Raw genomic sequence first — 16,890 nt, forward strand, 5'->3', positions numbered from 1 at the left:
CTCTAAGCCTGGTTTCAAATTTACCCATGGAGGCATGAATTTGATATTTTTTCACTTGGGTCCGATACTAGGGACTCTAGATTCTATGGGAAGACAAAATTTTAGTGTTTGTGGAGATTCTTGTTTTTTTGAGTTTCACTATTCTGGATGTTACTCGGGCAATATTTCAATGATTGTCTGTGTGTTTGATAGATTAATCTATTTATTTGTCATACACTGAAATCTTATAGGCCCTAAAATTGTCCTCACAACTCTTATAAGTGGAGGCCTAGATCCCCTAGTATTGTGTGCATGGCCTCTCCTTTAACTGCAGAGGTTGACCACCAACCCTAACCAGTCGACCTACTAGTCCGCCTGGTTGGTTGGCCCTCCTACCCTATCTAAGGGCTCATTCCCTCCCCTTTGTGGTGGTGTTGCCAAGCCCTCTTGCAGGCCATTAACCTAGCCATAGGCAGGCTCATCTCGGGTGCCTCTTGCCCTTGGGATTTGCCTCTTACCTATAATGCTCTAGATTTGCATCCTTCCAGGACAGTTCCATGCTTTGTACCTGGCGCCATCTATTGTAGTCTTCTTCTCTTGTGAGGTGCAAAACCATGTGGCAGCCCCCCCTCTCTCTCTCTTCTTTACACATGTCCTACCCTAGGTCTCCCTCCCCCATGCTCTCCTCATTTGGCAGCTTACATATGGGGAGGTAACCTTTCCAAAAGTATGTCCTTGTATATGAAAGTACTTACCCTTACATCTTATGTTCATGCATGCATGTGCATGTGTGTGCATGCATCCACATGCACAACTCTACATGCGTGTGTGTGTGCACACGTGTGTCTATGTGTGTGTATGTGTGTGCATGCACATGTGCATGTGTGTGTGTGTGTGCATGCATGTGTGTGTGTATGTGTGCATGCATGTGTGCTCGCATGTGTGTGTGTGTGTGTGTGTGTGTGTATGCACTCGTGCACATGCATGTGCATGATATCCTCACCTAGTTAACATGTGAGGCACAAGCTTCTCCAAAAAAAGAGCACTTTCTATATGCTATTTTTCCCTTGTGGTGCCTAGAGTCTTAGTACTATTTAATACAAGGTTTCTCTATAACTTTTCCCATCCAATCTTTTGTATACAGAATGATTTCTTAAACCTTAGTATGATAAAGGCAATTGCTTACATCTCATGTGGTTTGTATTGTGCTCCCTATGGAAACCCATGATGTTAAGTGTAAATCATTGTGTCAAAAGTAGATACATGCATTTTTGTGAGCCCTGAGTAACACCACATTCATTATCCATTATCCATGATTTAAGATCCCAAATAAAATCAGGTTTATTACATGAACAATGGTTAAGTAAAGTGCAAATCCAAAACTAATAGTAGAAATACATGTACACTCTTTGATCATTGGAAATGTTCTAAGGTTAATAGGCACCAACATTAGGATTATTACTTTATAAGTGCAATATCATTGGTATACTTCTATAGGACCCACTCGTTGTGACTAATTCCTTTCTATAAGATGATATGCAATTTTCCTTTAACCAAGGAACTTCTAGGCAGTCTTGTGGGATCCAAATACTCCATAAACATTTCCATAATAAAAAGACTATTGTTTTGTTTATAATCCTTGTACAATGGGCCTCACTACAAGAGAGATTTAGTTGTGTAGAGTTCCATATACTATTCTCATCATAGCATGAGAAAGAGTATTGCCAAGCAAGGCTTCATACAAGACTTATGTTTTTGTCAATTCCAAAACAAACAAAAAGTGAGGCTACTATTTTGTTGAAGGGAAGAGACCATTGCAATGATGTTGTGTGTGACATTATCTCGTTAACGTAAAAAAAATTCAATCTCCTAACAACAAAAGTAGATCTACGATTTCATTTGGGCATTCCAACATTTTTAATTTATCTAGTAGCTACTATTTTCAAATATGGATATGAGAGATGATAGTACAATAATGGAAAATATTTAAATAAGATGAATGTTTTGCATGACAACTCATTTAATGGCTGGATCCACATAGCACTCATTGTGCAAAAAATTACACTTATATAAGATGAAAAAATTAGTCTTTTGGTCCACAAAGAGGATTAAAGCAATACCTATAATAAAGACTATGTTGATAGTGCATTAGCTTTGCAAAGATGCATGGAATGCTTTTTAAAAGTAAGGAGCCACGACAAAATTCCCAACATAGTGGCCCAAAGTAAACCAAAGTGAACATCAATTAAATGTTCTCAATAGAAGCTAGCAACAATCGAGGAGAACTAATTTAATTGTGGCAAGATGAGCCACTGGACAAAATATAATAACAACAAGCCTAGCTAGGTCAAACAAAGCAAGATGTACACAAAGAAAATGAAGGTTGTGTTTCCATGGTGTGAAACAAAGTGAATGTAGCATATAATATTCCTTGTACAATAGCATGATGGCTTTTTGAGCTGAAAATGCCAAACAAAGTAGCTAGGTACATTATTGTCAAGCACACATAGCTTGTGGGCATGCTACATGACTAAATCATTCTATTTGCATCTAGACTCCACATGTTCTTAAAACATGAGTTGTTAAAAAGAGCGGTTCAAGAAATATTAACAGTTTGTGCAGCTTGGCAATGAAAACCTTTCAATGATTTAATAAATTCAGGGAATCCAATCTATTAACAAATCTATTTATAAAACCAACATATAATATATTGTTGATGTTACTTGTAAAATAATCTCCTATCAATTGCCTAATGTGTTCATGTTGACACAAGGGCAAACCTGTCAAAAGAATGTAAGATCATGCTAAACCTAGTGCACTCAAGATTAGTAGAAGAACTAAGGAGGCTCAAAGCACACTAAATAAGACATAAGAGGGAGATTGAAAATCTATATCTCTTGCAATATATATTCTCAACAATACATGATAGGCTTCTTATATAGAGAGAGCCCTTTGAATAGTCAACACATGTGGGATCCTCTCATCCACATCTCTCCTTGTGGATATCCTCAATCCACATCTCCACATCATGTAGTCCACATCTTAGGGTGGCTACTTTAATACATTCCTTAGCACATACCTTTGCCCTTTAATCTATGTGCTCATGGCACCATATCTCAACATCTCCCCTTGGTGCCATGATCCTTTGGCTATTGCAAGGTGGTCAGATGTGAGTTACAAATCCATCACCTCCCCTTAGTGCTTGCATTGCTACTTAAGGTGGTCAAGTGTGGTTTTTACATGTCAATACCTCCCCTGGGTGCTTTCATAGCTACTCTCAGGTGGTCAGGTTTGATTACAAAAAATATAGGCAAGGTTGGCAAGGTTTTTGCTTTTCAATACATTCCATTGATGTCACCTTTTGGCTCATGGCTTGATGATGATGGCGTTTGCTTCTTGGCTTGGTGTAGCTTCATGCATGATGCTTTGTTCTTCCATGTGCCTTGGTGCTTTGTGTGTGGATGCCATGCTACGTGCTATGGTCATCTCATGCACTTGTGCTTTTGGCATGCTTATGACAATAATGTGTGCATTCATGCTTTGCTTTTCCAACTGTTGCAAAGGTCTTACCAATTGATTTCTTTCAATATTGGCAGTGTCTAATTGCATACAATGATTATGACTTGACAAGCACGTAGAGTTTAAGAAGACGATCACTTTTCCTTTTCGGAGCATGTCCAAATTCTTCCTGGATTGCAAGTTATGGCTTGTTGAAGGTTTTATGAAGAAGAGGGGGCCTTGATGATGTGGCATAGGCATTCATATGCTGCACTCACACTATGCTTAGCAAGAAGCTGTGTGCTTAGGTGGAACTTTTAACTAACCACATAACTTAACCATAGCTATGTTTGACCTTACTAGAGTTAACTCTTATCTGCCACCTGGCACTCTGCTAACCAAAGACCACTAAACCATGCAGGAGTTAGCTAAACTGAACCACGGGTCCTATCTGCCACGTGGCTTTTCCAAGGAAGCCTTACAAAAAATGAAGTTTGCAGCAGGGAGCTCGGGGCGACGCACGATTGCGCTCTCAATCTCGATTTCGTTGAAGGTGATCGGAGGTTGGGCGCTATGGCACGTCGCGGAGTCGATCGTTTGGAGAAGACGTAGTCGTGTGCTGTTGGCGAATCTTCTGCTGTAGGTCTAGCTTGCAGAGGCCGTAGGTGGAGCAAAGGCAGAGAAGGCACAGTCCGTTGAGGGAGCCGAAGATGCATGTAGGAGGCATCTTTGCTGCCAACAGCTATGGCAGAGATTTTATTCAGTGGACAAAGTGTCGTAGCAGGGGGCAGAGCAGTTGCCGTTTGGAAATGGCGAGGAGGTTGTTGTAGCCAACTGTGAAGCAAACATAGCGGTAGGAATCCGAAACAGAGATCCGATAGTGCAAGCAAGCTGGAGAAGCGAACGGAATGCTACAGAAGAGCAGTATGCTGTGAGATTTGAGTTGGGTTCTTCAAACTCGTGTGTGCTTCCCGAATGCTTAGCGCAGGGTGAAAAAAGCTCTGTCCAAACATCGGATCAGATGAATGAAGGCGTTGCTCCTCGAATCAACAGGACCTTGCCTTCTTAGTTGCCCGTATGGCTTACCGGCTGCATTGTGAAGGTTGTGCCTTTAGAGACGACGCCAGTGCTCAGCCTTGTAGAAGGCCATTGAAGCTGAGTTGGTCTGGTGGGCTATGGAGGCCGTGCCGTTAGCATCGTGAAACAAAGATGGGCTACAGCCTTGGTAGAGCCTTGGTAGAGGACGTTGGCAGTTGGTGAAGCTTTGGCGCACGTTCGAGATGTTGTTGTTGATCCTCAAGAAGAGCTTTTGAGGTTTTGCTGAAGGCTGAGGCTAAGATAGAGTAGCTTGTTGCTAGAGCCGTAGTAGTGAGTTGCTTGAAGTTGCTTTCATAGGCTATTGTATGGAGACTTTGGAGTCGCTAAGCCTCTGTGTGCATGGAGCTAGAGCCTTTGTTGCAGCTCGGATTGATGAAGTCTTGGCTGGCACTTGTGAGGAGTAGAATAGGACTTCCTAGTTCTCTCAAAGTAGGATAGAATGGAATCTAAGATCTCTTCCTCACAAGAATGGAAATGATGAGAACTCTCATGAATCTCTTGAGAAGAATGCTCACAAGGGACTCTCAATCACCCTAAAACTAATCCAGGTTTAGCTAAACCTGCTCTGATACCATGTCAAAAGAATGTAAGATCATGCTAAACCTAGTGCACTCAAGATTAGTAGAAGGACTAAGGAGGCTCAAAGCACACTAAATAAGACATAAGAAGGAGATTGAAAATCTATATCTCTTGCAATATATATTCTCAAAATACATGATAGGCTTCTTATATAGAGAGAGCCCTTTGAATAGTCAACACATGTGGGATCCTCTCATCCACATCTCTCCTTGTGGATATCCTCAATCCACATCTCCACATCATGTAGTCCACATCTTAGGGTGGCTACTTTAATACATTCCTTAGCACATACCTTTGCCCTTTAATCTATGTGCTCATGGCACCATATCTCAACAAAACCATCAAAGATGGAGATTAGTTTGAAATCCTAGTCAAACCCTTAGGTCAAATCATATGTATGATTTGCACATAACTAATAACATATGGCACCAATAGTTTGGTCATATTACTATAGTCTCATACAAATGTTTGAGAAGTAGAATATGAGCGATGGACTCCCAAAACTATAGGAATGAAAATTTTGGGAACAATGCCTTTGAGATAAAGTAAAACCATGAGTCATCTCCAAACAATCAAATCACAAGAGCCAAGGATCCATTGAAACTAGTGAATAATATCGTAGCTAAGTACGTAATTGAAATGTAATCACTAGAAGATAGCAAGGCCTTTGCCATATCCACAAATAGTGACAATGAAAGTATTTTGTGTATTTCATGATCTACTATCACAGTAGTCTTAAAGCTTTAAGTAAATCTAATCTTTATTGAAATCTTAGTGTCTTTTGTCCACTTCTCTAAACAACATGCATTATTTATATGGTGATTCATGAAAACATAGCTTAGATCTTATAATGGGAGAGGATACATATCAAAATCTTTATAGAGTCTTGTTAATAGTGCAACCTTTGTACGGCACTCTCTTTGTCAAATATACAATGATTTGGGGTGGCAAAAAGAGCTGCATAGCACAAGGTGTGCTTTTGACACAAATTATTTGTTAAACAAAACTTGGGCAATAGCCAAATGAATAATGGTTTTTTAATAAATAAAGTGCCCATAAATGTACCCAGTGATGCTAGGCTAGAACACAAGATCACAAAATCTTTAGTTCAATAGCACACACCCATATTCCAAACAATAAAATGCCAAGTTTATCTCAAATAATAAAAAATAGTCAAGTATGTTGAAGACCATAAAGCTTACAAGTTCTACAATCTAACTACTTGCAGAACGTTTTCTTCTAAAAATATGTTAAACAAGAAGGTATATATCACAGCATGTCACCATGGCTTTGATGTAAGTAGGCAAACATGCATGGTCATTGGTGGAAAAAATACTAGAGATACAATGTAAGAGCAAATATGGATGAATGTGTAATCAAGTTGGACTTTCCTTCAAGTAGAGGTGATAGCTACATTGGGGGAGTATCCTTGAGTATATTTGTTTGGATTTCAAGTGTAACCAAATACAACTAACAATTGAAGTAGCTAAGAAGCTTCTACATCGATAGAGTTGCCAAATTGAGCAAACAATTTTATCGAGGTGGCGTAAGATTTCATTAAAGACATGAATCCAAGAAGACAAGAAGCAATGCACACATATTGTATAGCTCAAGTAAATATACTAGCTAGCATTCAAGAGGTAGTGAATTCAAAGCATTGGGCACATGCTCAGAAAGAAGAGACCTTTGCATAGATCACAAGGATGAATACCATCTTATTTTTAAGGCACTTGCTTTCACTAAGGATCTTGAATTGTGGAAGATGGATACTAAACTTGCATCCCTAAATGTGACTTGTAAGATGTATAAATTGAATTACTTTGCAATTGAAATTGAAACAAGGCAAAGAACTTGAAGGACAACATAAAAGGGGAAATTTTCATTATATCTTAAATTCAAGCTATTAGTCAATGTTCGATTAATTTTTATTGTAAGTGCGAATGGAGCTTGATCTATAATGATGGCACAAACAAAGGGAAATCCTATTCATGTGGGTTCAATTGTGGAGGTTTTCTTCCATGAACTATTTTCATGGTCCAATTATTGCAACTTTGAAAAAGACAAACTTAAGGCAATGTTCATGACCATTTCAATGACTTTATGCTATTTCATATGTGCAATGTGCTTGCTTTACTTATACAAAGTTCAAGAATAATTCCTTTAGAGCTTAATTCCATTGCTTTTAAGTGTTTTATGTACCTTATGGTATTTTATTAGGTCATTGTCTCAATTGAATTAGCAAATGTTTCAAAAAAACCATTTCTCAACTAATTTTCAACATTGTGTGCATTACATAAGGTACATACCTATGTGGGAAAGATGTAATGAGTTGACGGATAATACACCACCTCTAGGCAGGCTTACAAAATGGATAGTGCTGCCTCAAGAATTGAAGTACAAGTCAAAAACTATACTTCTTTGCCTTTAATTGATTAGAATTCACTATAAGAATGGAAGTCTAATCTTGAGATAAAATTCTAGCATGGTATTGAGTTAGATATCTTAGATTTGGGTTGCTCATAAAATGTCATGTGCTATTGGTGTGCAAAATCATATAAACTACATGTCTACAAATGGATAGTGATGCTTAAAGAATTGAACAAGTCATTTTTAAAGAAAATTAGAAGAATTGAACTACAAGTTGAAAACTAAGCTACCTAACCTTGAGTGGAGTATGATTCATTGTGGTGGTGGAATGCAAGCCTAATCTTGATGTGGATATTGCATACAAAGTATGAGCACCTCTTCTTGCACACGGGTCATTCAAAAGTTATTGTGCTCAAGGGATACGCAAGAATTGAAATACTTAAATTAAAATGGAGACTCCAACTACAAGTTCAAAATTTAAGCTGCCTAACCTTGAGTTGACAAGAATTCATTGTGGTAAAATGCATACCTCATCTTGAGATGGATATTGAGCAAGATAATGAATGAGACTTCTTGGATGTGTCAAAAGATGATGTGCTCAACTGGTATGCAAAATATTTGTATACAAGTAACCTTTTGAAAGAATGCTTAAGATTAAGAAACTCCAAACTGAAGTCGCTTAAGTTTCTTTTGAAAGGTGGATGTTTATAGTTGTACCCCTAATAGTTATAAGCAACTGTGCTACTTGATGAAGCCTGCACAACTTCTCATGAGTGCAAGAATCTCTCTCTCTCAACAAGGTACAACAAAACACCATTGTAAGCAATTCTGGCACCATAAATCTTCAAGCATTAAGCAGTTTTTGTTCATCATCAGAAATCATTCTTTGAAGCCTTTTGCATGTCAACTTCTAAGCTTTTTCATTCATGATTCCTTCTTGAGTTGCACCTACTCCTTTTATGGACTCACCTCGAAAATCAAATTCACATAGTGTGGATTCAAGAAAGCACTCTAGGCTAGAATCTATTACACATGTTGGTACCACTTGCCTCAAATAGGTTAAGATCCCTCATGAGTACCCCATGCGAGTTTCTTGCATGCGGGTACCTGGTTGTTGATGTATAGATGTTAGGATGGATATAGAGTATAGAGAGTTGATGCCATGGAATCTTTAAGGCATGGGTGTGAAGGCCTTGTATATCTCTTCCTTTTCATGAGGTGTAAGAAGTGTCAAGTGAATGTAATAGAATTGGGCATCCTGTAATGTGGAAGGTGGATTCACAATCATCTCCCTTGTGTTGGTATCTCTTCCTCATTTTCATCTTAGTTTGATATTAGAGCTTGGAAGATTGCAACCAGTGGAGGAGGAGATTGGAAAAAATCGCAAGCTGTGAGAGCACTTTGAAGTAGATCTGAAGAAGAACTATTTAGCAAGCTCAAGGCTTTGAAGAGCTTGAAGGTAAAGGAGAGTAAGCTGCCTTGGTTGGGATAAAGGAAAGGAGCTAGATAAGTCATAGATTCAAGAAGTGAGAGGAGCGAATAGGATTCGCCATAGTCATAACCCATTGGAGCATTGGATTAGACTTCTTACCGGAGTGATAGTAAATTGTAATTCTCTCCCAATAGTAGCAGTAATCATCTCACAGCAAGAAAACGTTGGTTCTTGTTTCTTGGATTGCTAATGTGTCCTTGCAAAATCTCTAAAGCCAAAGACTGTGAAGTCAGTGAAGCCTAAGCATGCTAAGGCTGTGAAGTGGGGGCAACATTCCATTGTTTTTGGATCAATATTGTGAGATCTCTTTGATCTAAAGTGACCTGTCTTGGTTCATATGCATGCCATTTGTGGCTACAACCACCCATTGCACTCATTACAACTAGATGTGAATATTTGAGACCAAGTAAGTGTGTATTTCTTTATAAGAAGCATAAATTTTTTAGTTATCTTATTGCAAAGATTGGCATAGTACCCGTGAGTATCACGGTGGAAGCCATTGTCATTTGGGGTAGAACTTGCTTGCAAGAATTTACTTGAAAATTTAGGAAATATTGCATTTGGGTAAAAAAGTGTTGATACTGGAGGTTGTATGCCTGGTTGGTGAAGCATAAATACCTTTGTGCACATGAAATCAACTTATGCCTGGTTGGTGAAGCATAAATGCCTTTGTGCACATGAAATCAACTTTCACCACAGTAAATTTGAATTGGAGGATGTATATAAGGGTGTGTATGCCAAGAGGAAGGGGAAGAGCCACAAACCATGGTAAAGGAAGAGCCACTCATACTCCACAAGCTAGAAATTGTCACTTTTGTGGAATTTATGGGCACTTTGAAAGATATTGTCATGCCAAGCGTAATGCCACATATAAAGGTTATGGTAGAAGAAGACCACAATACAATCATTATGTTAGTGGAAGAGAGCATGCATATGAGCATGGATATGGCACTCACGTCTTTAGTATGGAGCATGTTATGATGAGCAGCATGCAAGAGCCCTCTTTTAGTGATGATTGGTTCATAGATTCAAGAGCCACAAATCATATGACACATCATGGTGAGTGGTTTATTCGCAAAGATGAGATGCCCGGTGGGGAGTTTGTTTCTATGGGAGATGATACTATGCACAAGATTACTCATATTGGTAAAATTCCCTTGAGGGATAAATATGGTATGGAAAACACATTGGGAGATGTCTTATGTGTGCCCACAATCACAAAAAATCTTGCTTCCATTGGTCAAATATCAAATGTGCTTTAACAAGTTTGGATGCCTTGTACAGGAGTTTCATAATGGCATTGTGGGCAAAACCGTTGCTAAAGGACAATAGAGAGGAAGATTGTTCACAATTGATGCAGGAAAGCCCTATTTATAGCAAGATATGTATGCCAATAATGGTCCCAAACAAGATCAAGAGGCTCAGCTTGGCATAAAAGACTTGGGCATATTAACTATAGATGCTTGAAGGAAATGCAAGCAAAAGAATTGGTGAGAGGGCTGCGGTCATTTAGATTTTAGCCATGTATGCCCTGCATGCCAATTTGCCAAACAAACAAGATTACCATTTCCAAAGAGGGGGAGAATGAGCAAGTATCCTTTAGAAAGAGTTCACTCAGATATTTGGGAACCATTGGGTCATACAACACTCGGGGGAGCAAGATATTACATCGCTTTTATAGATGATTAAAGTCGGATAACATGGTTCTTTTTTCTTTAAGCCAAAAGTGATGCCTTTCAAGTTTTTGCCAATTCAAAAGAATTATAGAGAAGGAGCTTGGGTGTTATATCAAGTGCTTTCATATGGAAAATGGTGGAGAATATACGTCCTATGAATTTGATGAGTTTCCATATGCTCAAGGCATTAAGACATGGGTCACTTGTAGATACACTCCTCAACAAATTGCACAAAGGAAGAATATGGTGATTGGTGACATGGCTATAGCTACGATGGATGATGAATATGCCATTGAGTTTTTCGGCTGAAGCAGTGCATACGGCCTTGTATATCATGAATAAAACACCCACGGATGCCATACATGGGTTGACACCTTTTGAAAAGCTTTATGGGTACAAGCCAACCTTGGCTTAATTGAAAGTGTTTGGCTGCGTTTGTTATGTGCATGTGCCAAGTGAGAGAAGCAATTGGAGCCAAGGGCTATCAAATGTGTATTTTTTGGATACTCAGTTGTTAAGCCCTCAAGCTTTGAGGAGGCAAATACCATGGATCAAGAAATGGATGCGTTGGATAAGAAGAACACTTGGACACTTGTTAAACTCCCAAAGGGAAAAAAAGCTATTGGATGCAAATAGGTGTAAAAAGTGAAGGGCAAATTGGATGGAAGTGTGGAGAGATACAAGGCAAGGTTAGTTGCAAAAGGGCATGGCCAAACATAGGGGTTGGACTATGATGAAACATTCAGCCCAGTGGCAAAGATAACCACCATACAGACCGTGATTGCTTTGGCAAGCATGCATAGATGGAAGTTATATCAAATGGATGTAAAAAATGCTTTCTTGAATGGTACACTTCATGAGGAGGTTTGTGTGCATCAGCCCGAATGGTATATACATCCGAAATATCCTATGCATGTGTGCAAGTTAAGGAAAGCCTTGTATGGGCTGAAGCAAGCTCCAAGAGTTTGGTGCGAGAGAATGAGTAAAACCTTGTTGAATATGTACTTTAAACAATCTAAGGCAGATAGCTCACTATAAGTGAAGCAAGAGGGAGCAAAAATGGTGCTTGTGATCATTTATGTGGATGATTTCATCATCATGGTGATGCATAAATTACAACAAAAAAGGTGAGATTGTCATGTGAATTTGACATGAAGAACCTTGGATAGCTAAGATACTTCCTTGGGATTGAAGTAATTGATTCACCATATGGTATTTGGATGCTACAAAGGAAATATGCTTTGGACATGTTGAAAAAATATCGGATGATAGCATGCAAACCGATTGAAACACCACTTGAACAAAATGCTAAGATGGTTGATGATGGGTATTACTTGCAAGAAATGGCCATGTTCCAAAAGGTGGTTGGGAGTCTCATATATCTTACCATCACTAGACTATATTTGAGTTATGCATTGGGTGTGGTGAATCAATTTATGCAAAAGCCTTGCAAGAGCCACCTTGATCTGGTGAGAAAAATACTCAGATATGTGAAAGCCACAATAAATGTTGGCTTCTGTTATGCCAAGGAAGAAGGGATATGCTTGCATGGTTATACTGATGCAGATTGGGCTGGCAACATTGATGATAGAAGGTCAACTAGTGGGTATGCATTCTCTCTTGGGAGTAGTGTGATTAGTTAGAGCAGTAAGAAACAACCCAAGGTTGCTTTTTCTAGCACAAAAGTTGAATATAGAGGGATTGCCATAATAGCGTGTGAAGAAACTTGGCTGAGAGTGCTTCTTCATGAGTTGGGAGTATACATAGATGGTCCAATCATGATCTACTGTGACAACATAAGTTCTATTATGTTGGCTAGGAATCCCATTTACTATGCAAGAACAAAACACATAGAAGTCCACTATCGCTGTATCAAGGAGAAAGTGATAAGTGGCGAAATTGACTTGAGATATGTGAGGATAGATGCCTAGGTTGCGAATATCTTTACCAAATCTTTAGGTAAAGATAAGTTTTTTTCTTTTTAGAGATGCTTTGGATTTATGTGATGTACAAGCTCATGCTAAGCTTGAGGGGGAGACTGTTGATGTCTAGATGTCATATAGATGGACGGATATAGAGTTTAGAGAGCTGGTGACATGGAATCTTTAAGGCATGGGTGTGAAGGCCTTCTTGTTCATGAGGTGTAGGAAGTGTCAAGTGAATGTAATAGAATTGTGCATATCGCAATGTGGAAGGTGGATTCATGAGCATCTCCCTTGTGTTGGTATCTCTTCCTCGTTTGCATCTTTACTGGTGTTAACAAGAAGGTGAAAAAGTGTTGAAAAGGTGAAAAAATACACTTTTAATTGCTTCTTCTACATGGGTTCCTATGCCATCTCTTAATATATGATGGGTGCAACTTGTCTTATTACTTACCTTCAAGATGTTCACTATTTAAGATATATGTGTCTTTGAAGGTGGCTGATTTCAAATAGATTTTAGGTTCGCCATAAATTGGGAGAGATCTTGAGGCTCGAAGAAAGAGATTTTCACAAGTAGATTTTCGCATGGTTGTGCTAAGAGGCAAATCGGATTGCATTTGAGATCAAGGCTTTGAGATAGACCATTTGAGAGTGAGATTGTGATAATCGTGATTGCAATTGTGACATATTTGACCAAGGCTCAGATCACAATTGAGATACTAGAGGTAGAGCACATGATTAACAAGATGGTACACACTCCTCCAATTCAAAATTGTTCTCTTCTAAAATATCTATTTCCAAATTAAAAATTGTACTACGATTGTGAGGGTAGAGTAGCAAGGTGGCACTTCTCTCTTCTAATTCAAAACTGTTCTCTCATAAAAAATATCTCTTCTTTGAATTCAAATTGGTCTTTTTGTGTGCTTTCGGATTTTAACGACTTTTATTTCCTTTCATCACTATCTTCATTATAAGAGTGAATAAAACACTTCAAAAGAGCTTTAAAAATACTTCAAAATGCTTGTATGTCCATTACTACAAAAACTTGCGAGTGGAAAGCTAAGACAGATTAACTTTGAAGGAAAAAAGATTGGAAAACTAAAATTCATCTATCCGCAAGCAGATCCAATGCAAGTTGTGTGATGCTTGAATACGTATTACACTTGTTTAAGGAGTCTTAATGATTCTTCTTGCAAAGGGCACTTTGCAAGCTCAATGACTGCTTGGCAGGCCAACCCTTAAACAATATGTATCACATCATGCACACCGTCCTTTTGCTTGATAGCCGGCTTTGTTGCTAGACGTCCATTACAACTGTGACTTGAGAAATTTTTTGTCAAATCAATGGAGGCCCATAGCTTAAATAATGCAATACCTCCACAAACAGGAATGGAAATTTCAATGTGCTTTTTCCTGCTGCGTGGAGATTTTTTACTCTACCTTGACTACACGAGATGGTAAGCTTCCAAAGACCCAAAGAAATTGCTAAATTGCTGCTTTTGCAAGACCCTGTCAAGCTGCAAGAGCATCCCTATCCCTCTCTAAGCAAGCCAATCTACCTTTAAAGAACTAGCTTGAGTGCAAGACAGTAATCCAGTTGGTATGGCCATACAAGCCACCTCGAATTCATAAACACACTAGCTTTAAGAAGACCTTATTTAAGAATCCACTCATACAAAAAAATAAGAAATTTGTGAATGTTCTTAAGCAATTGCTGGTTTGATTTTGTCCTATTCTGAACCTTTTTCTCTGAAGAAAAGATAGGCATGATTTAAAGGCCATACAGGCCGACTTGAATTCATAAACATACTAGCTTTAAGAAGACCTTATTTAAGAATCCATTCATACAGAAAAAATTAAGAATTTGTGAATGTTCTTAAGCAATTGCTGGTTTGATTTTGTCCTATTCTGAACCTTTTTCTTGAAGAAAAGATGGGCATGATTTAAAGATAACATAACAGGACAATCTTCGCAAACATTTAGGATGTCTTAATAAGGACTATAGCACTAAAAAAATTTGCATTAGATACCTACAACAAATGGTCTACACCTTGTATAAAGACGGATAATTTCTTTGCGTTCTTTCACTCTCCTTTGAACCTCACGAAACGTTATTCACTATTTTGTGTTTCACCACATACTGCGTATGATCATATCTAGCCACTAAATTGGAAAGCAGAACCACAGATCACAATATATGGCGTCTCTCTTCTTCTTTTTTTTTGGTAGGGGGGCAAAATTAATGAGGCTTTTTCCTCTGGTATTTGTATTCTGTATGACGTAATTCATGAGCCAATCTTGAAAGCAGTAACCACATGGTCTCAGAACCTCTGTGGCAGAAAGAATGCACTAAGGATTCAATTATCATTATGACGAGGGTTTGTGCCTCAGGCCTAGCAGCAAACCTTGCTAGCAGGGCCATCCACAGTTCTGGTGCCGACTCCATTGCTCTTTTAAAAGCTCTTATTCCAAATAGAAGTCTTGAGAGAAAATCAGGCTCCTGCATTTTAGAATTAAGTATGAGAAGCTTTGGCCCTTACAAACTGTCATTGAGACCTAACCCCAAAGAAAACAGGATAGAGTTCACAACCTTTAGAACCGAAAATGTAGAAAAGATCTTGAGAATCAAATTCTCACATTTGGGATAAAAACAATCCCCCCCCCTCCCCCCCTTCCCCTTCACTCTCTCTCTCTCTCTCTCTCTCTCTCTCCCCCCCCATAAGGGAACATTGCTGCACATCTATGTTAGCTATCTTTTTGCACTCCCAAAGGATATTGACAGCCAACAAACCCAAGACGCCAAAAGCCCAACTCCTCACTCACGCCATCCATTTAGCTGCACAACTCTCATACACAGTCAGATCCACACAAAGGCCACCAAAGGGTCCTATTCCTCAAAATTGTTCACAACGAGGCCTAGCAAAGTGCTTAGGCAACACTAGCATTCTGAGACCAAGCAAGAATATCCAAACAAGCAACAGATCAAAGATGGTACACCGATGCTTAACACGATGCAAGAAATGATACATGCTTCATAGACTGCTTAGGGGGCGAGGGATCACTACGGGCCAACGTCATGATACAGATATTGCTCTACGCTGATGACATAGTCCTTATATCATCTTCAGTGGAGGGGCTGCAGAGACATCTGGTGGCCCTAGAGGTGTTTTGTAGAGAGAGAGACCTCACAGTCAACCTTGGGAAGACCAAGGTTATGGTCTTCAACACCTCACGCACAGTGCTCCACCGACTCATCTCCACTTCTATGGTGAGCCAATGGAGATAGTGCAGTCCTACACATATTTAAGAGTAGTCTTCACAGGACCCATTTTCACGATGACTCATGTAACCCAGGCACGACTCACAAGGGGGTTGAGTGCTTTGGCCCGCCTACAGAGACAGTGCTTCTAGACACACTTTCAGGATCCATCAACAAAGGGCTGCCTTTTCGACACGTTAGTGTGGCCGACTATCATGTATGCAACACCCTTTTGGGGGAGTGATCTCCTGATGACAGAGTGGAGGAGATTTAAGCAGCTACAGGTGACTATGGGGTCAAGGATGGTTTGGAGTAAGGCCTCAATTCCACATGAGATAGTACAGGCAGAGTTCGCCATGACACCTCTACAGGTTGATGCCATCTTTCAGACAGTGACATTCATCCATAGAGTTTGGGACTTACCTTGATGGAAACTACCGAGGCTGGCCCTGGAGTCCTCCAGACAACTAGCAGAGAACGGGGCAGACACATGGTATGCACGTATATCCACATGGTTTGCCAGGCACGTATTCAAATGGAAACGCTTCCCCCCTTTCAATACAGCATGGGCACACCTCTTGAGTCGATCCCATGAGACGAGATTAACCGTATCATACGGTTAGATCTCTTCCAGCTCAATACATCTCGGACGAGGGGGGGGGGATCAGGAGCTCCCCCCCAAGACCCAGTTCTATCGTGACCACTTCTTGAGAGTATCAGAGGAGATCTTCATCATCAGACCCCAATATCTCAAGGACAGAGAAGTCTTGTATGCATTGAGGATCGCCATTGGACAGTTGCAGGTTTCATCCCATTGGCTGAGGATTGAGACAAGGTGAGCCCTAGAGAGCAATGGATCTGTACGCTATGCACATTGGGAGCGGTTGAGACAGAGGAGTATTTTCTTTGTGCCTACCCAGCCTACTATGAGATCTGGGGGCGATAGCATTACCTCTACCAGGAGGGGAGCAGCTGCTGCCCACTCTCACGACTGATCCACTTCCATGACCAGCTCTACAT

General features: G+C 39.7%; 1 protein-coding gene across 2 annotated transcripts in view; it reads right to left on the reverse strand.

Moving 5' to 3' along the window:
• Positions 1–14,650: 14,650 nt before the first annotated feature.
• The window catches only part of LOC147902579 (Protein kinase superfamily protein), a 52,638-nt gene continuing 50,398 nt past the window's right edge, over positions 14,651–16,890 (reverse strand). For both annotated transcript variants that reach the window (XM_087373617.1, XM_087373618.1), the window contains one exon: positions 14,651–15,111. In XM_087373617.1, the coding sequence (XP_087229743.1) occupies positions 14,851–15,111 (261 nt within the window). In that variant the 3' untranslated portion in view covers positions 14,651–14,850. The remainder of the gene's footprint in view (positions 15,112–16,890) is intronic.

Source organism: Dipteris shenzhenensis, chromosome 4 (genome assembly GCF_047967505.1).
Source record: "Dipteris shenzhenensis isolate YYH24624 ecotype China chromosome 4, Dip_SZ_1.0, whole genome shotgun sequence".
NCBI lineage: Eukaryota > Viridiplantae > Streptophyta > Polypodiopsida > Gleicheniales > Dipteridaceae > Dipteris > Dipteris shenzhenensis.